Source organism: Trachypithecus francoisi, unplaced genomic scaffold (genome assembly GCF_009764315.1).
Source record: "Trachypithecus francoisi isolate TF-2019V2 unplaced genomic scaffold, Tfra_2.0 Lachesis_group3, whole genome shotgun sequence".
Lineage (NCBI taxonomy): Eukaryota > Metazoa > Chordata > Mammalia > Primates > Cercopithecidae > Trachypithecus > Trachypithecus francoisi.
Window position 1 is genome coordinate 60076908 of NW_022681468.1, and position 23932 is coordinate 60100839.

At 37.8% G+C, this 23932-nt stretch overlaps 1 protein-coding gene across 2 annotated transcripts in view; it reads left to right on the forward strand.

Moving 5' to 3' along the window:
* The window catches only part of MIS18BP1 (MIS18 binding protein 1), a 63943-nt gene that overhangs the window by 12173 nt on the left and 27838 nt on the right, over window positions 1-23932 (forward strand). Inside the window, exons 4-11 of one of the 2 annotated variants that reach the window (XM_033188139.1) lie at window positions 222-703; window positions 7611-7684; window positions 9366-9496; window positions 12480-12567; window positions 13992-14148; window positions 17726-17875; window positions 18697-18790; window positions 20778-21606. In XM_033188139.1, coding sequence (XP_033044030.1) covers window positions 222-703; window positions 7611-7684; window positions 9366-9496; window positions 12480-12567; window positions 13992-14148; window positions 17726-17875; window positions 18697-18790; window positions 20778-21606 — 2005 coding nt within the window. The remainder of the gene's footprint in view (window positions 1-221; window positions 704-7610; window positions 7685-9365; window positions 9497-12479; window positions 12568-13991; window positions 14149-17725; window positions 17876-18696; window positions 18791-20777; window positions 21607-23932) is intronic. The other variant, XM_033188140.1, reaches the window with a different exon arrangement.

Below are 23932 nucleotides of genomic sequence, written 5' to 3' on the forward strand. Positions count from 1 at the left end.
TTTGTTTTTAGTTCGTTACTTAAATATATAGTTAAATGTTCTAGGTAATTATTTTCCTTGTGTGGGCATTAAACTTTGGCTGTGGACAAAAGCTTGAATCGTAAAAGAGACAGAGAAAGACTGGGCAGGAGGGTGGAACATTCCTAACCTAAATTTATCTCTTAGTTTCCTATGATCCTTATATAATTTTTTTGTTTTGTTTTGTTTTGTATTTTTTGCAGAACTTCCAACTCGGAACCAAGAACAGGAAAATTTTTTGGCTACAGAAGCCCCAAGCAAGATATTAACTAGAGCTCAGTTGGCTAAACAAATTCTTCACTCAAAGGAGAATGTAGTTGCAACCACTGGGTCCAAAAAGCACATGTTTGTTTTAGAAGGCATTGATTCTGCTGATGAACAATTTCAAAATACTAATGCTGAGACTCTCAGTACTAATTGTGTTCCTATTAAAAATGGCAGTCTGTTAATGGGTTCTGATAGTGAGAGGACAACAGAAGGGACTTCACAACGGGAAGTTAAGGAAGGAAATGACAAAACAGTGCCTGGGGAGACAGGTCTTCCAGGTTCCACGAAAGATACATGTAAAATTGTACTTGCAACACCAAGACTTCATGTAACAATACCTCGGAGGTCAAAAAGAAATGTTTCAAAGCTTTCTCCAAGAATATTTCAAACTGTTACAAATGGAGTTAAGAAAAATCAGGTGGGAAAACTTTTAAGACAGATACTGATTTCTATTTTTACCCCATTCTTCAAGAGCTTGAGCTTTTAATGTTCTCTCATTTTTTTTTTCTAGCTAGGATTTGAACCTGTATGCTTCATTATTAACAGTGTCTTCATTATCATGTTTTATTATTTACTGCAGTGACAGTGTGACGTAGTGAAAAGAACAGTGAGTTGAATGTAAGAAGAGCCACGTGTTAAGTCTTATCTTGCTCTGTTACTAATTGTGTAGTCTTCAATAATTTACCTGTTCCCTTTGGTGATGAACATTGAATTCATTCCTACTCTTTTTTTCTGATACGGTATTATTAAAATAGTTAAATCAATTAAGATAGAAAGGAACTGTAGCATCTGAAGATTTGAGAATTTTTCCTAAATAGAGTAATCAATAAAAGACTACAGAGCATCGAACTGTTACATTAGGACAAATTCTCTGAAGGAAGTGGAATGGAAATACAAGCTTAAGGAGGAAGATGCAGTGTAAAATTTCCAATTGTTAAAGGTTTGCCGATTAATTATTTATTTATTTTTGAGCAAGAGTCTTCTTCTGTCACCCAGGCTAGAGCACAATGGCACGATCTTGGCTGACTGCAACCTCCACTTCCTGGGTTCAAGCGATCTCCTACCTCACTCTCCTGAGTAGCTGGGATTACAGGCACCTGCCACCATGCCCAGCTAATTTTTGTGTTTTTGTAGAGGCGGGGTTTCACCGTGCTGGCCAAGCTGGTCTCTAACTCCTGACCTCAAGTGGTCCTCCCGCCTTGGCCTCCCAAAGTGCCAGGATTAGAAGCATGAGCCATGGCATCCAGCCATTAATTCTTAAATGTATGATGGTGGTTATCAAATTGAGATGGTGTATAAATTCCATCTAAATTTTAATTAATAATTTTTTAGATGAGGCCTTACTCTGTTGTCCAGGCTGGCCTCTTGGGTTCAAGCAATCCTCCCACTTAAGCCTCCCTTGTGGCCATCTAAATTTTAAAGAGTGACATACCGGTTATGGTTTTATATCTCAATATATTCACTAGAAATCCCATTATTTGAAAATATGTAAACTTTATTTATTTATTTATTTATTTATTTTATTTATTTATTTATTTTGGAGTCTCACTCTGTCTCCCAGGCTGGAGTGCGGTGGCGCAATCTCAGCTCACTGCAACCTCCGCCTTCTAGGTTCGTGCAAATCTCCTGCCTCAGCCTCCTGAGTAGCTGGGACTACAGGCGCATGCTTCCATGCCCGGCTAAATGGTTTTTTGTTTTTTTTTTTTGTATTTTAGTAGAGACGGGGTTTCACCATGTTGCCCAGGCTGGTCTGAACTGAACTCAGGCAATCTGCCTGCCTCAGCCTCCCAAAGTGCTAGGATTACAGGTGTGAATCACCATGCCTGGTCTGAAAATATTTAAAACTTTTAATGAGAAGTTTTAGATGTTGAGTTAAAAACATGTGAGATGGGTTAAGCAAAAAAGTTTGAAGACAAACTGTTCTCCTAAGAGGCCCCACAGTACTAATTTAATCATCTCTGTAGTGCTGTTTATCTCAGTTACCACAAGAAGTCCAAGCTTCCCAAAACTCTTATCCCTATTTCATTCTGTACATCCACTAATTCTGTCTCAATTTCTCACTCTTACCTAACTCTCCATACCTTACGTTGTGTCCTTTTGAACTCCAGTTATGTCATCAGCAAAATGTTTTACTGCCAATCTTCTATGAAGATTCCTTACCCTGCTCTAACTAAAATGTGGCTTCTACAAACAACCCACTCAAGTGGTGGCTCCTTTTTCTCTCATATCCCACATTCCATTGGACCTAGAGATGACATAAGGTGTATCTCTCTTGCTCCTCATTGCTACTTCAGGCAGTTTTTTCTTCCTTTTCTCTAAAGCTTCTTTGAAGCACATGCCGTACGACTTTACCAGTTGTATTCATCTGTAACACAACCTCCTAGTCATGACCTTGCATTTCTAAGTATTTGACACCTGTTAGTTTTCCCTCTACTACTTCTGTCATAATCTCTGGTTACATCTACACTCATTTAGATGATCCATCCAACCATCTTTTTTTGATCGTCAGTGACCTTCTCCTACCTTTGCCCTCTACCGTATACATCCCCATGGCTTCTCATTACCAAATAAACATGCACTGAATTTTTCAAACATGCCACTGTCTCACTGCCAACTCCTGTAGTTGAGATCATTCCCCTCTAGTACTGTTCCCCTACCCTCCACCGTCAATACTCTGACCCCTCTAAGACAGCGTTCATCCATCAACTCCCATGTCCTCATTTCGCTAGTCCATCACTATAACCATTAGAGGTTTTAAGTCTCGACTCTCTTTTTTCCCCGTTTGTCCTCCTCTGGCTAAATGCTAGCCCTGGTTAAGTTTAACTGTACATTCCTGTACCTGACAGCTGAAAGTGGCTGGAGCAAAACACACAATCATATTGGCTTATCTCATTTTAAATTTGACAACAAACCTTAAATGGGCTGTCATTATTGCCCCATTAGTCCTGGTACATTTCACTTGTCAATCTACTCTCTGACTTTCCTGGAAGAGTAACTCACCTTTTCTCTCCTAAAACCTCCAGATCTTCTCACTCCCATTTCATTGAGAACTTCATAATCCATCAGAAAATGTACCTGCTGCTGTTTTCACATACTCTGCTTTTTCCCTCCTATTAAAATGGATGAACAATTTATGCTCCTTTTCAGGGCCCATTCATTTCCTTTTACCTTAGGTGGTAAGGACATTGCCCTTTCAATTGCCCCCTCAATTTTTTTTTCCTGAATTATTCTCATTAACATATAAACATGTTGAAACATGGCCTGCATTTTTTAAAAACATGCAAAGACCCATCTTTCCTTTATCCCCTGTCCAACTCCAACTGCTACACTATTTTTTGTTTCCCTTTATATAACAAGACATTTTGAAAGAGGTCTGTGGTTTTAAGTTCTCCATTCCCCCTTGAACAGGTTTCACCTTAGACTATTCATAAAATATCCACTATTTTATGAATATTGCCCTTTCCAAGTACAGCAGTCATCTCCATAACACCAAATCCAGTGACAGATTCTTATTTCTTTTTTTTTTTTTTTTTTTTTTTTTTTTTTTTTTTTTTTTGAGACGGAGTCTCGCTCTGTCGCCCGGACTGGAGTGCAGTGGCCAGATCTCAGCTCACTGCAAGCTCTGCCTCCTGGGTTTACGCCATTCTCCTGCCTCAGCCTCCCGAGTAGCTGGGACTACAGGCGCCAGCCACCTCGCCCGGCTAGTTTTTGTATTTTTAGTAGAGACGGGGTTTCAGCGTATTAGCCAGGATGGTCTCGATCTCCTGACCTCGTGATCCGCCCGTCTCGGCCTCCCAAAGTGCTGGGATTACATGCTTGAGCCACCGCGCCCGGCCATTTCTTTTTTTTTTTTTTTGAGACAGAGTCTTGCTCTTGTCACCCAGGCTGGAGAGCAGTGGTGCGATCTTGGGTCACTATAACTTCTGCCTGCTGGGTTCAAGCGATTCTGCCTCAGCCTCTGGAGTAGCTGGGATTAGAGGCACTCGCCACACCACATCCTGCTAATTTCTCTTTTTAGTAGAGACGGGTTTTCACCATGTTGGCCAGGCTGGTCTCGAACTCCTGACCTCACGTGATCCGCCTGCATCAGTTTCCCAAAGTGTTAATGATTACAGGCATCTTATTATGTCTTTTTTTTTTTTTTTGAGATGGAGTCTTGCTTTGTTGCCAGGCTGGAGTGCGGTGGCATGATGTTGGCTCACTGCAACCTCTGTCTCCAGGGTTCAAGTGATTCTCCTGCCTCAGCCTCCCGAGTAGCTGGGACTACAGGCATGCGCCACCACACCCAGCTAATTTCTTGTATTTTTAGTAGAGACGGGGTTTCACCATGTTGGTCAGGATGAACTCGATCTCCTGACCTCGTGATGTGCCCACCTTGGCTCCCAAAATGTCTTTTTTTTTTTTTTTTGGAAATGGAGTCTTGCTCTGTTGCCCAGACTGGAGTGCATTGGTGCAATCTCAGCTGACTGCAGCCTCCACCTCCCGGTTTCAAGTGATTCTCCTGCCTCAGTCTCCCAAGTAGCTGGGATTACAGGTGCCCGCCACCAAGCCCAGCTACTTTTTGTATTTTGGGTAGAGAGGGGGTTTCACCATGTTGGCCAGGCTGGTCTCAAACTCCTGACCTCAGGTAATCCACCTGCCTCGGCCTCCCAAAGTGTTGGGATTACAGGCATGAGCCACCACACCTGGCCCCAAAATGTCTTTCTAAAGAAGTGTTATGCTTTATATTTTGTATTCCAGGATCTTTCCTGATTTTCTACTACATTGCTGCCATCCCTTCTCAGTCCCCTTTGCTATTTCTTCTTCCTTTCCCCAGAATCAGTCCTAAAAATGTTGGAATTACTGCAAATCAGCCCTAGAAATGGTTCTCTACCTACACACACTCTCTAGGCTGTATTTCCAGTGTCATAGTTTTAAATTCCATCTCTATGCTGATAGCTCTCCAATATGTTTCCAGCACAGAATATTCTTCTCAACTCTACACTGATGTGCAGTTGTCTATATGACTTTTCTATTGATATCAGATAGGCATCCCAAATTTGAAATGTGAGAAAACGTGAGATTCTCATTCTTGATTTCTTTACCGTACCTTCTCCATTATCCTGTATTAGTACCAACTGTAATACCATTGGCCCCAGTATTTAGGCAAAATTTTAGATTCATCTTGGACTCTTGTTTTTCTCTGATGCTCCACATCCAAACCATGAGGAAATCCCATTGACTCTACTCTCCTGAATGTGGCCTCTTCTCGCTGTTCAACCACTACCTCCTAGTCCAGGGATGACTTCATAGCCTAGTGGTCTCCCTGCTTCCAGTATTGCTTTTCTCCTTTTTCTCCTTTTTCCAGACAGAAGCTAAAATCTTGATATAGTCTCGTCTCTACCCAACAGTCCCTTAAAATATCAAATGTTGTCATTCTGTTCAGAATCCTCCAGTAACTTGTCATCTCAATAGAAAACACTAAGCCTTTACCATGGTTTATGGAGCTGTACTTAGTTAATCCTGGAGATCTCCAACCTCACCACTTATTCCCTCTCACTTACTCCTTTCATATTATGCCTTCCATGCTACCTACCTGGGTCTTTGCGCTAACTCTCTGTGCTTAGAATAATCTTCTTGCTGATATCCATGTGACTCATTCCTCACTTTATTCAGTTCTCTCTTCGTAGATGTTCTCTGACTGTTGTCTTAAAAAGCCACCTCATTTATCTAATACCTTATATTTATTTTTCATAGTAATTATCACCACCTGACATTTTCATATTTGTTTAGATGCCGTTATCCTGCTTGCCTCCACCCCCCACCCCAACACACACACACAAGAATGTTGAACCTAAGAGAGGCAGCTGTTTAGTTTCTCACTGAATCTCCATTATCTAAAACATTGTGTAGAACTCAACAAATATTTGTTGAATGAATAATGAATGAACATTTTGATATTTTATATAAGCAGTATAATAGTATGGTACAGGATTATTATCTCCATCTGACTGGTGCGTTGATATATCTCAGGTAGTTCCAAATGTGGGAGAAGGTAAAAAGAGAGTAGTATTTACTACTTCTTCCCCAAGTCCTACCTATAATTTTTTACTTTTTTCAGAAAGAAACATTTAAAGGGGGCTTAAAAACAGAAGCCATGTCTGTGTCTTGGGTGAGGGTAAGACAAGATGGTGAATCCCCTCGCCATTACTACTGAGACCCACGGCTTATAAACCATCCTACTTATAATTTTTTATTTTGATGTATTTGCTTCTTGAGGGTCTTGTTCCGTCATCTGTTGAGGCTCACTGCAGCCGAGGCTCAAGTGATCTTCCCACCTCTGCCTCTCCAGTAGCTGGGACTATAGATGTGTATCACCACACCCAGCTAATTTTTTAATTTTTTTGTGGAATCTTACTATGTTGCCCAAGCTGGTCTTGAATTGCGAGGCTCAAACGTTCCTTCCGACTTGGCCTGCCACAGTTACGAGATTACAGGTTTAAGCAACTGTCCCCAGCCGTTATTTATAATTTTTTAAATGAACGTAATTGACATGTGCCATAACAAAGACTGTCCCATTTTAATGTTTTTTCCTGATTCAGTATAAAACTACAGCTAGAGAATTTGTTTTTATTTGTAAATGTGTAACTTTATATATAATAAATTGCTACTCAAATTATTCTATAAATTTTGACTTTATTTTTAAATTTTCATCAAAAGTAGTTCAGTTTTAAATTTTATGAATTGTATATACAAGAATTTCTTTGCATAGATTGTCATAAAATGTGTTCCATTGGAATGATATTTTACTTGTAGTAAGATAATAAGGAGTTCTCTGAGCTATTCAGATGTTTACTTTGGAATAAAATGCTGTTAAATCTAGATTACCAGCAGTCACCTTTTTAGTTTGTAGGAAATTGGAATACAAGTCTAAACTTTACAAAAAAAAAAAAAAACCTCTAATTTTTTAAGGATAAAACGTAACTGACTCCTTTTCACTCCAAGTTATTGGGCTTTTTGCAGGACTTGGTGTTTTAATCTGTACCTTGGGATTTTACATGATTTTTTTTCCCCACCAGTTGAGATTTGATAGTAGAATATTTGAAGTATAATTGCTTCTTGATTGTAGAACAAATGCAGTACAACCTGAATTCATTCTTTTCTGTTTCATTGTATACAAGAATTTTACCTATTGCTATTTAGAGTAGAATGTGAATCTTACATCGATGGCACTAAGGAATATTTGGATTACTTAGACAAGTTTTTTCTTTTACTGTAAGTTAATTTTGTAATGCTCGTGCTGCAAGTAATACAGGAAATATGTTCTTTGTTTTGTACCTGATTAGGTAGTTCAGCTACAGGAATGGATGATTAAAAGCATCAATAATAATACTGCTGTATGTGTAGAAGGAAAATTGGTGTAAGTATACTATTTCATTATTCTTTTAATAAAACTTTAGTTATGTGTAAGCACTTAAGAGGTGATGCATGAGAAATAGCATCCTCCACAAAACAATGACCTAACAAGGTTATGAACTGAAGGCAAAAAAGTAAAATTACTGTGCAGGTCCTAGCCATGTTGAGTGCTACCAGCTTTTTTGTTTTTGCATGTTTACTCAAGTTATTTTTAAAATAGTGACAGTGTTTATTTGTATAGTGCTTTTTTTTCTGAGGTGCTAATAAGTGGACTGGTATTATCTGCTTAATTATATATGATCAGTTAATATTTACTACATGCATTTCAGTCCAGATTCTTACATCTAAATTGGGACAACCAGATATAAATTACTGATCCAGAAAAGGAATCAAAATTACTTAAAACTTTGCCATACAGCTACATATTAAGTAATCATTGGCACTTTCTGGTTCTCCCTAAAGTGAGAGCATCACCAGGTAAGTGGGCTTTACCTAATTCTGCTCTCTATTAGCACCATTTCCTATTCTTCAAGGCCAGTTTCTTAGTGCTACAAATATTTGTAATGAAATATTATAACTGTTCTCCAGCCTGGGTGACAGAGCAAGACTCTGTCTCAAAAAAAAAAAAAAAAGTTATAACGGTTTAAGGTACTTATGTAAGTTTATAAGTTGAATGTGTAAAATCTGTGTTGTCCATTCTTTATCTGTCTGCTTTGTGCACATTTCCTTACTATTAAAGATGCAGTGTAGATTGCCTTTGTTGGAATTCCATTGCTGCTGCCTACTATCTGTATTACCTGGCCAAGTTATTTATCCCGTCAGTCTCAGTTTCTTCATCTGTGCAATGTGGATAATTGTATTACTTACCTTGTTGGTTGTGCTGAGGATTAAATGAAAGACTAGAGAACAGTGCTTTTAGAATGTTATTTAAATGTTTCTTAAATAAGTAATTAAAGCAAAAAAGAATTGAAGTAATACTGTATTAAGGTATAATGTATGAGTTTAATCCTAGTTGACCAAAGAAAAGTAACTTGATTTCGTTATTCGTCATGCTTATTAGTATGTTTATTATTATCAGTTACCTGATGAATGGGACAGTATTCATCATTTATCTAATACATCTTCATATTTTTTTCTATTTCATATTTATTCTTTAAAGAAATATGAAGAATAGATTTATGGGTCAGTGATTTGATATGGTAATTTCTTTTTTCCCCACTTAAACTTCTTTTGGTACCTTCCAAAATGAAAGGTAAAAACATTTGGCTGTATAGCGAGGGTGAAAAAACACTAGATTAGCTGGATCCAATCTACTTTTCTGCATAAAAGCTAACACAGTATAGACCCTGAAGGAGAGGGACAGGGAGATCATCCTTTGGAAGCTTAGCATCAGTTAAGCTGAAGCTGCAGGTATTTATTGCCAGCATCAGACACTGAGACAAGGCCTCTGCTCCCTTACTAATTTTATAGAAGGGACATGGTTTGGCCACAATATAGTTTTTTTGGTACAATATTGGGATTACAATAGCCAAGCAGTTGAGTTCTGCTTTAATGTTTGGCCGTCAAATATTTTGTAATTAGACTAACAACATTGTTAGTGTTGCTGTAGCTAGAGTTTAAAATTATTTTCTGTTAGAAATTTCTATATGAATATTTGACCCTACCAAAACTATTTTTTTTCCTAGAGACATCACTAACATATATTGGCACAGTAACGTGATTATAGAGCGGATTGAGCACAACAAACTTAGGACTATATCAGGCAACATTTATATATTAAAAGGCATGATAGACCAAATTTCCATGAAAGAAGCAGGTAAATGACTGTCATTATTGATAAGTTATTTTAAGAAGTAAAGCAGTTAATCATGTTTCTCACAGTAATACACATTTTTTAACTTTTTAATTATATTTTATAATTACGAATAAATCAAAACTAAAAATTAAAACTAATGTAAAACTTGTATAAAATTGGTAATTTTCTCTGATTTTTATCACTCTTACTGACAATTTCTAGTAAGTTATGTGATTTTTTTTCTTTTTTTTTTTTTGGGAGATGGAGTCTTGCTCTATCTCCCAGGCTGGAGTGCAGTGACACAATCTCGGCTCACTGCAACCTCCATCTCCGGGATTCAAGTGTGATTGTCCTGCCTCAGCCTCCTGAGTAGCTGGGACTACGACTACGGGTCCTGCCACCGTGCCCAACTAATTTTTGTATTTTTAGTAGAGACAGGGTTTCACCAGCCTAGTTCTGTGCATGACCACTTCCAACATGGCACAAAAAAATGATGCAATAGCAACTGCAAGTAGCTGTGGATAAATAAGCCTGCAACAACACCGGTGGTTTCCTGTGGCCAGTCCTTTTCATGCACAGGATCCACATACGCCCCCCAGGGAATGGACACAGAAGTGTTGAGAGGTTTGGGAAATTTTTTTTTTTTTTTTTGGAGTCTTGCTCCATTGCCCAGGCTGGAGTGTAGTGGCGTGATCTCAGCTCACTGCAACCTCTACCTCCTGAGTTCAAGCGATTACTTGTGCCTCAGCCTCCTGAGTAGCTGGGACCACAGGCGTGTGCCACAACGCCCAGCTGATTTTTGAGACAGAGTCACCATGTTGGCCAGGCTGGTCTTGAATTTGTGACCTCAGGTGATCCGCCCACCTCAGCCTCCCAAAGTGCTGGAATTACTGGCGTGAGCCTCTGCGCCCAGCCTAATTTGTGTGAATTTTAAAATATCAAATGAAATACTCCTTATTTACAAGGAATTATGTTATAAGAATATAATTTAACTCCCTGATTCCTCTCTTTGTTGAACCTACCTGGTACAACCCCAGTCCTGGTGTAACCTGATTTTCTACCTGTGCCTTACACACAGCTGAATATAACTGGAGAAAAACACATCCAAGTAGTCTAAATTTATGTTTAATAGCAAGAAGTTACGGTCCCTTAGTGGTTTCTTGGTGCTGCTTGGTATCCTACCATATTTCCCTAATTCATTCACTCTCCCATCTTTCCTGATGACTCCTTCATATTTTGAGAAATCTCCAATACCACCTCCTTTTTACCCTCTCTCAGGTGGGCAAAGTAGGGGAGAGGGCAGAGCACCTGAGCAAGAGGAACAATCAGAAGGATATTTCTTTACCACATCTACTCACCTGCTTGGATCAGCACCCACTTTTATTATGGATGAACTAGCACATTACTGTCTGTCAGCCTCTCCATTTGTACACTAGCTCTCATTTTCTCTTTTACTCAAGGACGTTATTCCAGTAACGCTCCCTTCTCCTTTTTTTTTTTTTTTTTAATTTCTCTTTTAACCACATTTCTCCTTTTAGCCAGTATTGCTCTCATTTATAGCAAAACAACTCATATAGTTTGTTTATATTTACTTCTGTAAGTCTAATTTCTCTTGAATTTTCTTCCATTTTTTTTTCTTGAACTCTCTTTAACCTCCGGTTCTTCACCAAAACAACCCGTATCAAAGTCACCAGTGGCCTCCACATTGCTACATTCAGTATACACTTAACAGAGTTAATCATACTTACCTTTTTGAAATACTTAGCTTCTCTAATACCATATTTCAATTTCTATGCTGCCTCACTGACTGTTCCTTCTTAGTTTCTTTGTGTATTTCTCCATTTTTTCTAATAATGGGGTAGCTTGGGGCTCTTAATACACTGTGGTGTGCTGATTCCTTTTAGTCTTTAAATATAATTTATATGATGATGAATGCGAATTTTATTTCTCAAAGCAAGACCTCTCCCGTTAGTACCCAATTCATTTTCCCTGTTTATTTGACATCTCCACTAGGATGTCTGTAGGCATTTCAAACTTAGTATATCTAAAACCTGATCTTTTCCCTTAAATTTGCTAAACCAATAGTCTTCCCCATCTTTCCATGTGTCAGTAGCCAGAATTCTTGGAGGCATCCTTAAATTCTCCATTTCTGTCATACGCACATCAGTGTGTGGGTCAGTACATCCTATTAATATATCTCCAAAATATATCCCAAACTGAGACCTCTGCAGCATCACTGTAGTCCAGACTTTCCTCATAATTTGTCTGGATCATTACAGTGGCCTCCTAACTGGTCTCATTCTTTCTTCCCTCGCTCTTCCGCAGGCTCTTCTCAAAATAGCAGTTTGCTTTAGCAGTCCTGTTAAATAAATTAGATCCTATAGCCCCTCTGCTTGGAATCTTTCCATAGCTTCTCATCTTGTCCAAGGTAAATGGCCAGTTCTATAAAATGACTCTAAGGCCTTATATTATAATCTCTCATGCTTCTTACTGCCTCTGTTGCCCATGTGAGTGGCCTCCTAAGTTCTAACCTCTCCTCATGCCACTCCAATTGTTTCAAACAGGCCAGGTATACTCTTGCCTTGCACTTTATGTTTTGTTTCCAGTATTCTAACCCCATATTACTACATAGCTCAATCAGTTTGTTCAAATGATGCTATTTCATTAAAGACTTCCCTGATTATCCTTTTTTAAATTGCTGTTCACCCCTCTACTCCCCCATGAACATATCAATACACCTATCCACCCGTCCCTGCATGACCGTCTAACAAACAAGATATTGTACTTATTGGTTAGCTTTTTTTTCCACATTAGAAGGCAAGTTGCATGAGGATAGGAGTTTTTGTCTGCTTTGTTTACTGCTGAATTCTGAATATCTATAATAGTACCTGGTGCATATTAAGGAATAAGTGCATATTTCTTGAATTATTTAATGAATTAATTATATCTCTTTAAAATTCTAGGCTTTTAAATACTTTTTTTGTTGTTGTTTATCCTTAAATAGGGTATCCAAATTATCTCATAAGGAAATTTATGTTTGGATTTCCAGAAAATTGGAAAGAACACATTGATAATTTTCTGGAACAGTTAAGGTAAAATGTTGTTTTATGTTTTTAGAAGTCAACTTTATTGAGATACCTTTACATTTTGTTATGTGTGTGCATAATTTACATTTAATTATGTGTGTGCCACCATGTCCAGCTAATTTTTGTATTTTTAATAGAGATAGGGTTTTGCCATGACGGCCAGCCTGGTCTCGAACTCCTGGCTGCAAGCGATCCACCTGCCTCAGCCTCCCAAAGTGTTGGGATTACAGGCATGAGCCACTGTGTCTGGCCTGAGGTACAGTTTACATTTAATTAAATGCACCTATTTTAGATATTTGTTTGAAATGTCATTTTTTTTTTTTTTTTTTAATCTGAGATGGAGTCTCACTCTGTCGCCCAGGCTGGAGTGCAGTGGCAGGATCTCGGCTCACTGCGAGCTCCACCTCCCGGATTCATGCCATTCTCCTGCCTCAGCCTCCCGAGTAGCTGGGACTACAGGCGCCCGCCACCACGCCCGGCTAATTTTTTTTGTATTTTCAGTAGAGACGAGGTTTCACCATGTTAGCCAGGACGGTCTCGATCTCCTGACCTCTTGATCCACCTGCCTCGGCCTCCCAAAGTGCTGGGATTACAGGCCTGAGCCACTGCACCCGGCCGAAATGCCAGCTTTGAAGTTTGCTTTGGTCTGTGAAGCGTTTCACAAGTAATAACATTTTACTAGAACTTATGTCAAATTTAGTAAATCTCAAAGGAAAATAAAACTTTTGACATATGTCAAAGAGTAATTCTTAATCATTTACCCTTCAAAAGGCATGCAGTTATTAAATACTAATGTGCAGTTCTTCCTTCTTTTTTTCATTCATTTTCTCAGTAGTTATGGAGTGTCTGCTACTTTATAGACACTCTACTTGATGCTGGTGAAACAAGAATTTGATTTATTCTTGCCCTGTGGAACTCATAAGGGATACAGACTTTAAACTTAATCACAGCATAAATATAATAATTGATAACAGGGGCTGGCATGTTTTTTCTGTAAAGGGCATATTCTGTAAAGATAATATTCTTGCGGGCATATTGCCTCTATTGCAGCTATTCAACTCTGCCATTGTAGCAGAAGAGCAACCATAGATAGTATATACATGAATTAGCATGGCAGTGTTTTAATAAACTTCATTGACAAAAACAGGCAACTGGCAGTTGTCCTGTAATATCAGTTTAAGTAGGAATTTTAAGAGCATATAGTGGGAAGCAGTTTGCAGATCATATTTGAGTCCTTTGACTTAAGATGTTACACCTCAGTTCTTTGTGAAGGAAGGGAGTGGAAGCCATGAAGGATTAATAATGTAAGATTAAAGATACCCTGCCTGGGTGGAAAGAGCTTTATGGGAAGGGTTTTTATTTGTTTATGAAGATTTTGTTTTGTTTTTTTGAGAATCAGTATTAAGGAAAAATAATATAATTGTTTTTAGGGCTGGTGAAAAGAACAGGGAGAAGATGAAACGAAAACAGAAAATGGGAAGATCTGTTCATGACATAAGAAAATCAATGAAAAATGATGCACGAGAAAACCAAACAGATACCGTTCAAAGAGCCACCACCACTCATGATTTTGATTGTGATCACTTGGTATGTTTTGTCTTTACTTCTCTGTTGGTACAGTGGTAAGTTCTTTTTTTTTTTTTTTTTTTTTTTGAGGCGGAGTCTTGCTCTGTCGCCCAGGCTGGAGTGCAGTGGCCGGATCTCAGCTCACTGCAAGCTCCGCCTCCCGGGTTTACGCCATTCTCCTGCCTCAGCCTCCCGAGTAGCTGGGACTACAGGCGCCCGCCACCTCGCCCGGCTAGTTTTTGTATTTTTAGTAGAGACGGGGTTTCACTGTATTAGCCAGGAGGGTCTCGATCTCCTGACCTCATGATCCGCCCGTCTCGGCCTCCCAAAGTGCTGGGAGTGGTAAGTTCTTACATGGTCTAAATTATTTATGGTTTATAATGTGTATAGTATTGTGTTGTTTGACTTATACCGCCCCCACATTCCTGCTTCTTCACTACTAAGTGAGAAGTAACTATAATACAAATTAATCGTGGTCAGTATTCAGCTTGCTTCATCAAAGTTCACCTTTGGCTGGGCCCAATAACTTATGCCTGTAATCCCAGCATTTTGGGAGACTGAAGTGCAAGAATCGCTTGAGCTCAGGAGTTCGAGATCACCCTGGATAACATGACAAGACCCTGTCTCTACTAAAAGTCAAAAAAATTAGCCACACATGGTAGCACATGCCTGTGTTCCCATCTTCTAGAGAGGCTAAAGTGGGAGGATCGCTTGAGCTCAGATGGTTGAGGCTGCAATGAACCGTGTTTGTGCTACTAGACTCCAGTTTGGGCATCAGAGTGAGACACTGTCTCAAAAAATAATAATAATAATTACCTTTTTATTAATCAGAATACCAAAGAACACTGGTAAACATATTAATGAAAGATGATTGTTCTTTTAATTTCCTTGACCCAAAGTATTTAAGCTGCCAACCTACTGCAAACCTGTTATAAAGACATATATTATTTTTGTACTAAATTTCATTGCTCCAAATAGGCAAAATCTGTTTCCTTTCATGGAGGAAATGGAATTCAAGAAAATGGTTTTCTTGAATGACTATTGCTATAAGGATAGATTGCAGAACTGGTTTTTTTTTTCTCTTTTTTAATAAGGAAACCAACTTGCCAGAGCAGAACTGTTTTGTATCAGCTGTTTGCCATCATTATAATCTGCTTCACCTGTGTAAAAATGATGCACATTAACTTACAGCTGTTTCTAAACAATATAGAAGAGTAAAAGTTACTAAAATATGTTGTAAACGTTTCTGCTGATTTTGCCTTAACCTTGTAACTAAGAGCTTTACAGAACTTCCAAAACTTGAAAAAGAGTTCAGGAATCCTGCCAAAAACATAGCACCATACTGGATATAAATGTACCTGTATCCTATTCTAACCACTCCTCAACCCCCATTTGAACTTCCACCCTTGAAACTTTGCTTATCCTTTCTAATGCAGAGAAAGGAATAAATTAAATATGCAGATGGCTGCTTCCCCAGAGCTAGCAAAAAGTCACTTACCATTGCCCTAGTTCCTTCTGAACCCTTCCTCTTTTTATCAAAAGTCATCCTATTTTCCCTAAATTAGGCATATTGCTTGAGCATCTTGAGTATGCTGGAACCTTGGGGCTTTAGTACCTGCTCTCTACTTTTTTACTCCTAAAATGAGAATCCTTAACAGTATATCTCACTTTTAATCATTTGTTAGTCTTTAGTCTTGGTTCTTGTCTCTTCCTGTGCCCCATTTCACTTAGAGCCAGCACTTATTAGGGATTTGATCTTAATTGCGAATATTATCAGTAAAGTATTTAAGAAAGCTAGTGGCAAGAGAAATGAATAAAAATTTAAAAGACTAAAGTTTGATAACTATTTTACATACCAGCTTATCAGCTGTGTCCATAGGAAAATCACTCAGCAATTTTTTTTTTTTTTTTTTTTTTTTTTTTTTGGAGACAGTGTCTTGCTCTGTCTCCCAGGCTGAAATACAGTGGTGCAATCATGGCTCACTGCAGCCTTGACCTCTTTGGTTCAAGTGATCCTCCCACCTCAGCCTCCAGAGTAGCTGGGACTCTCGGCATATAGTACTGCACTTGGTTTGTTTTTTATTTCTTGTAGAGATGGAGTTCTACTATGTTGCCCAGGCTGGTCTCCTACTCCTGGCCTCAAGCAGTCCTCCCACCTTGGCTTCCCGAAGTGCTGAGATTGTAGACATGAACATAGCACCTGGTGTCAACATTTTTAAAGTGCTTTCCATAAACCTTGGTCTGTTAAGTTTTAGGAACTTAGAGATGAATAAGGCATGATTCCCGCCCCTCCAACCCCCAGCGATCTTAGTTTAGGGGCAAATATTAATGTATTCTGTTAGGATTATATCATTTTTCTAGTGTGATTCATTAAATCTTTGTTTAATGAAACTGTTAGACACTACATATCACATAAGTTATTTTGAGTGGTAGTTGGTTGGGGCTGTTATTAATTTTATTATTATCATTGCACTTTGCGTGAAAAAAACAAAACCACAGCTAACGTTATGTAAAGGTACCAACCTGTGTTAATTTAAGATAATGTAATTTTATATATGTGTTTTAATGATTTGCCTAAAAAGTACTTCTGTATCATATTATTACTCTTAAAGCACTCTATCTCTGTTACTACACTTACCAGAGTATATGATAAATGACCTATCATAATAGAAGCCTCCTTCATTATATGGTAATATTTTCAGGAGCAAGGACTAATCAGTACACCTTTAAAGTATAGCTTCTAGAAGAATAACAAAAATGTTTTTATACTTTTTATGAATCTGTTTTAACTTACCTAGAATTCCAGCTTAGTAACTGTTGAGCATATATTATATACTGTATACTTTAGTTTTGCTCAAAATTTTAATTACAGAAATTTAGTTATGCATTGGAGTACACAAACTAGTTGAAACATTAACTTACGTTAACTACATACATGAAGAAATAGAGGAACAGTTATTAGCTTTCTATTTAGTTGATGTACAGTTAGGATCAACAGGAATTTTTATTTACAAAATGGATTAACCTTACTATTTTGTCTTTAGATGTGACTAAGAAGATCCAGAACAGATGGTCATGAATAATATGGCTGTCTAGGCTTTTTAAAATTTTTTTTGAAGCAAAAAAAGTGATTTGAACAAAATATAGCCCTATACAGAGTGATTCTGTCCAAATAAAATTGCTTTATATCCTAGTCAAATTATAACAAATATTTATGACAGAGGGATTAGACAGATTATCATTATTATTTCTGAGACAGGGCGTTGCTCTGTCACCCAGGCTGGAGTACAGTGGCACAATCACGGCTCACTGCAGCTTCGACCTCCCTGGCCCAAGCGATCCTCCCGCCTCAGGCTCCCAAGTATCTGGGACCATAGGCATGCGCCAACCTTTTATTTTTTGTGGAATCAGTATATCACTATTTTGTCTAGGCTAGTCTTGAACTCCTGGGCTCAAGCAGTCCTCCTCCCTTGGCCTCCCAGAGTGCTGGGATTACAGGCGTGAGCACCACACCTAGCCTCAAAGTTAATTCTTCATGTAGAAAAGCAGCTTCCCTTTTATATAACCATTTACTGAAATCTCCATCTTTGTACTCATAGAACTGAAGAGTAATAAGCACAGTGAGTCGCCAGGAGCTACAGAATTAAACATGTGCCACAATAATTGCCAAAATAAACCAACATCAAGGTTCCCAGATGACCAAATAAATAATACTATTCAAAATGGAGGAGATGACTTATCTAATCAGGTAAGGCTTTATTGTACACTGTATAGTACAAGCTGATATTTAGAGGGGTGATTTACTACTGAAAAGGTTTGCGACCATATCAGGGATATGAATTCTGTTTTTTTTTTTCTTTTGAGATGGAGTCTCCCTCTGTTGCCCAGGCTGGAGTGCAGTGGCGTGATCTTGGCATATCGCACCCTCCGCCTCCTGGGTTCAAGTGATTCTCCTGCCTCAACCTCCACCTCCTGGGTTCGAGTGATTCTCCTGCCTCAGCTTCCCAAGTAGCTGGGACTACAGGCGTGCGCCACCACGCCTGGGTAATTTTTGTATTTTTAGTAGAAACGGGATTTTACCATATTGGCCAGGGTGGTCTCAAACTCCCAACCTTGTGATTCACCCACCTCAGCCTCCCAAAGTGCTGGGATTATAGGCGTGAGCCACCACGCCAGGCCATGAATTCTGTTTTTCAAGTATCAGCTTTTCATTAATTTGGGGACTGAATGTCTTGATATTTATTTTCCCTGTCTCTCAATGAAAAAATGCAGGCAACAATAAAAGTTTTAGCTTTTAGAGTAAAGCTTAAATAAAGCATATTTTTAAAAGCATTTGAAAAACCACAAAGTATTAAATTAATATAGAAAATATGTAAGATAATGGATACCCAGATGTTGCTTGTAGCGCTCAAGGTCTGGCAAGTGGATTTCTGACTGTGTCCACTAATGAAATTTGTGGAACTGTAAGTACCTAGAAATTTGTATGCTCGATGCATACTATGAAAATGCTTCAGATCATGTTTAGGTAGTAGTTTTAAAATAAAACCTAGGTATCTTTTTGTTTTGAAGGAATTAATTGGAAAAAAAGAATATAAAATGTCTTCAAAGAAACTAAAAATTGGTGAAAGAACAAATGAAAGGATAATAAAAGGTCAGAAGCAAGGTAATATATCTTTAATGGTTTTTTTAATGGTAAGCAGAAAGCTACTATTTGAAATGTTTTTAATATGATAAAAGTGATCTTGTAAATTTCCTCATGTAAAATGGCAAATTAATGGTTTTAAATGTTTGGTTTTGTTATTTTTACATAAGATGATTCTCATAATAAAATAGCCCTTTTAAAAACCACCTATACTTACAGGTTTGCCTTCTTTAATCTGGGTACTAAAATATTTGTTTAGATCACAAAATTATGTATCATTTAAAATACGCTTACAGGAATGTGTAAAGAGCCTTTTATGAATTTACTACAATAATTTAGTTTTAAGTGTGGATTTTCAGAGTGATTTAATTGGAATCCTGCATGCCATAATTTACAGCCTTTCCTCTAAACATTGGCAAGTTTACAGTTTCATGTTGAGCTAAATCCATTCGTTTTATAGCATTTTTTCTGTTTTATTTCCTCTTATAAGTGAAAAGAAGTGAAAGTGAAGAACATTTATTTGTTTGAAGAAGATAGGAAAGCAGTGCTGCTTTATACTTCCGAGTTCATACTTGGTTAAAGTATCCAAGATAGCTGGATATTTATTAAATAATTTATTAAAATTAACAAATACTCTGAATGGAAATATTGTTCAAAATTAGAATGTTGAAAATTTTCAAATTCCCAATTGTATATTTGAATTGGATTTATATGAGAAGTTAGAAGAAAATACTTTTCTCATAATTTGAAGATATATGATGCCAGTGGAAAATCTTGTAGACACTTTCTAAATTATTTTGATTAGTACCTTTTTCCATGGATTGTAATTTAGAGGCTTCTTTTCTCCCCAGCATTCAGTATTATCTATCAGTCTCATTTTGTCAGTCATCTTGTAAACAATAATATGTGGAGGTTGTTGTAATATGTTTCTATGACAATGGGATGATTTGCAGTTTGTATGTATTTCTAATTACAGTTCGATAGTTGCAGTTAATTTGACTTCTCATTACTTAGGTTTTGAATTGGTGAATTGTTCTCATTTTAATTTGCTTTCTTTAATGACAAGGTATAATATAAGATTCTCAGGTTGTTCTGTTTTGCTTGTTTTGTACTTCATGGTGTTTGGGGGGATTCATTTTGAGTGTGTTTCTATGACCACCATTGGCGATAAAAGTGGAACCATGCAGAGGAAGTTCCATGTCCTCCTAACTAGCAGAGCTCATATAATGTATACTTAGTAAGGTTTCAGTGACTCTACCGGTTTTCTTATATCTTCTGAATATTTTACCTCCAGGGCTTTAACAAGTATTTACTTATTGCCTACTGTATATGTGAAAGGCTCTGTACTAACTCTGGCAAAAAAAAATCAAACCATACAGATAAAGTTCTAACTATTAATTAATTTTTCCAGTCTGATTGAAAGACAAGTGTGCAGTTATAATACATGTCTTCACTGTCAAACATGGCATTATTTTAAAGTATTCTGGAAACTTGAAGAAGAGCTTTCATTCAGTATAGGGAATGTGTACAAGTTTGTACACTAGGTGGGTTAGAGAATAAAATCAAAGCAGGTAGTGATTTTGTTTATAGATGAAGGAAGAACATTTTCAAAGCAGAGTGGACAACATTAATGAAAGTAGAGAACCAAGAAAATCTGAGAAATTGCAATTTTTGTGGTTCTGAACATGGAATATAGTGGAGATTTTGACAGCAGTGAGAGATTGGAACTATGTGGAAGGCCAGGCAAAGGAGCTTATTTATATGTCTACTAAAAGACTGTGAGAAGTCACTGTCAGGTTTGTATAAACAATAGTATATGTTTACAGTTGAAGGGGCAGTGGTCTGAATAGACCTGGGCTTCAGAAAGATCAGAATGACAGGAGGTTATACAGTGTAGCTTGTATATAAAAATAGTGTCTTTTCTCTGTGAAAATATATATTCTGTGCTTATATTTGTTTATAACTAATTTGAGATTTTGGTCTTTGGTTTTGTCTTATGAAATTAAAGAGACAACTGAAGAATTGGATGTATCCATTGATATTCTAACCTCAAGGGAACAGTTTTTCTCAGATGAAGAAAGAAAATACATGGCCATCAATCAGAAGAAAGCTTATATTTTAGTAACACCACTTAAATCTAGAAAAGTGATAGAGCAAAGATGCATGAGGTATAATCTGTCCTCTGGCACCATTAAAGCAGTAACAGATTTTGTAATACCAGAGTGTCAAAAAGAAAGTCCCATCAGCAAGTCCACGGGAACTTTAGAAAATACATTTGAAGGTCATAAAAGTGAAAACAAGGAAGATTGCAATGAACGTGACTTACTTACTGTCAACCAGAAAATAAAAATATGTAACCTTGAAAAGGAACAAATGCTCACCTCTGACTTTAAGAAAAATACCAGACTATTACCAAAATTGAAGAAAATAGAAAATCAGGTAGCTATGTCATTTTATAAGCATCAGTCCTCACCAGATTTGTCAAGTGAAGAAAGTGAAACAGAAAAGGAAATTAAAAGGAAAGCTGAAGTTAAGAAAACCAAAGCAGGAAACACCAAAGAAGCAGTAGTTCACCTGAGAAAGAGCACAAGAAACACAAGTAATATTCCAGTGATTTTGGAACCTGAAACTGAAGAAAGTGAATATGAATTTTATATCAAACAAAAGAAAGCTAGACCTTCCGTCAAAGAAACTCTTCAGAAGTCTGGTGTTAGGAAAGAGTTTCCAATTACTGAGGCAGTAGGATCTGATAAGACAAATAGGCATTCCTTAGAATGTTTACCTGTTTTAATTCAGGATAAGGAATGGAATGAGAAGGAGTTACAGAAACTTCATTGGTAAGTAGTTAGATTTCATTCTGAAATATCTACAGAGCAGCCACAAGACAGTTAAAGACATAAAAATAGCAATAAGGGGTTAACATGGAAGATGTCATCAAAAAAATTGGGAGAAATTACAATTTGTACAGGGAATGGAGATAGAATACAGATAACTTCTAGTGGTATTTTGTGGTCATCTCTAATATGAGGAAATTATGAGGAAAGCCTAAGTATGAGGAAAGTAAAAGTGACCTTCTTTTCATTCCCATGTAATATTTCAAGATAGCCAAATGGTACTCTCTCACGTAGCTTCATATTTTAAGAAATTTGTTGTTTTATTTTGTTTTGTTTTGTTTTGAATCTTGCTCTGTCGCCCAGTCTGGAGCACAGTGGCGCAATCTCGGTTACTACAACCTCTTCCTCCCGGGTTCAAGCGATTCTCCTGCCTCAGCCTTCTGAGTAGCTGGGACTACAGGCGCACGCCACCACGCCTGGCTAATTTTTACATTTTTAAAATGTTGGTCAGGCTGGTCTTGAACTCCTGACTTAATGATCCATCCACCTTGGCTTCCCAAAGTGCTGGGATTAGAGGCATAAGCCACCATACCCAGCCTAACAAATGTTTTATAATTAACTTTATTGTTATAAAACCTTAAAGCTGAATTCAAATTTGTAGGTTACTTGATGTAGTCTTTTTCCTTTGTAGGGAATAAAATAGAGTTTCAAATTGATAATTTTTTTCCAAGGTTTTATACTTAGAACAGAAGTTCAAGAAAAGCTCAGTTAAGAACCTGCTCTTTCATTCCTTCATTAAACACTTACTTATTTAGGTGCCTCCTATATGCTAGTTAGTTTGGAATGTTTGGAGATACAGAAATAAAATAGACAAGGTTATTTTCCTCAAGGAGCAATTTAGTAGGAAAGACAGATAATACAAAAGTAAGCCAGTAAATAAAAATAATTAATTGTGATACATTCTGTGAAGGAAACAAACGAAAGTGATCAGGAAAGCTCCCTTTTGGTTGATGCCACTTAAATAGAGATCAAAAGATGAAATGATGTCAACCATATAAAGAACTAGAGAAACAGCATTCCAGGAACAGAGACAACCTAAACACAAGTCCTAATGCTAGGAATATGTTGATATAGGAGGAACTAAAATAAGACTACTGTTATTAGAGCATAATGAGTTGTAGGGGAATGGCTTGAGGTGTGAGCAGAGAGAGGCTGTGACTATATTGGGCATAACCTTCTGGGTCATGATTAGGAGTTTTGTTTTTAGGTGTAATAAAAAGACATTTAAGGGTGGCATGATATAGTTTGAGAAGATGCCTTTGGGGAAGTAGACAAGGCATTAATTGTGGGGTTGTTGTAGTCCATTGTGGTCTGCACTGATATGGGAACTGAAAAAATGGAGAAAATCGGATTAAATCTAGCAATATTTGTACAATATCAAATACAAATCCTATCAATTATGTGGCACCTGACCTAAATAACTTGGTAGATGGCAGTGTGGGAAATATTTGAGGAAAGAATAAGTTGAGATTGGGAATTGAGTTTCTTTTTAGACAGTTCTATGTGGATTGTCTGTTAAGAGGCAGGTTTCGGCCGGGCGCGGTGGCTCAAGCCTGTAATCCCAGCACTTTGGGAGGCCGAGACGGGCGGATCACGAGGTCAGGAGATCGAGACCATCCTGGCGAACACGGTGAAACCCCGTCTCTACTAAAAAAATACAAAAAACTAGCCGGGCGAGGTGGCGGGCGCCTGTAGTCCCAGCTACTCGGGAGGCTGAGGCAGGAGAATGGCGTCAACCCGGGAGGCGGAGCTTGCAGTGAGCTGAGATCGGCCACTGCACTCCAGCCCGGGCGATAGAGCGAGACTCCGTCTCAAAAAAAAAAAAAAAAAAAAAAAAAAAAAAAAAGGCAGGTTTCAGTGAGATCTAGGCTACAGTATAACTTCGGTAAGCATAGAGATGGTATTTGAATCCAGTAGACTGAAATGATGAGAAAACATAAGGAGATGGTGTGAAGAGAATAAGGGCATAGTCCTGAGCTCTGAGAAAAGTATTTAAAGGAGGAAGAGGAGTAGGCCAGTAAGGGGGAAGAACCCAGGACTAAGTCATATTGCAGAGACCAATAGTGAGAGTCTTTCAAAAGTGTGGGAGTGATTTGTTGTGCCTATTGCTGCTGATAAATCAGGTATGTTAAGAATTGGATATGGCTACATAGATTTAAGTTTCAGTGATCTAGTAGTATTGGAAACCAAATCATAGTTGAGTGGTTAAAAGTGAATGGAAGGGTAAAGAGACAGCCTAGGTGTAGACAACACAAGAAATTCGGCAGTG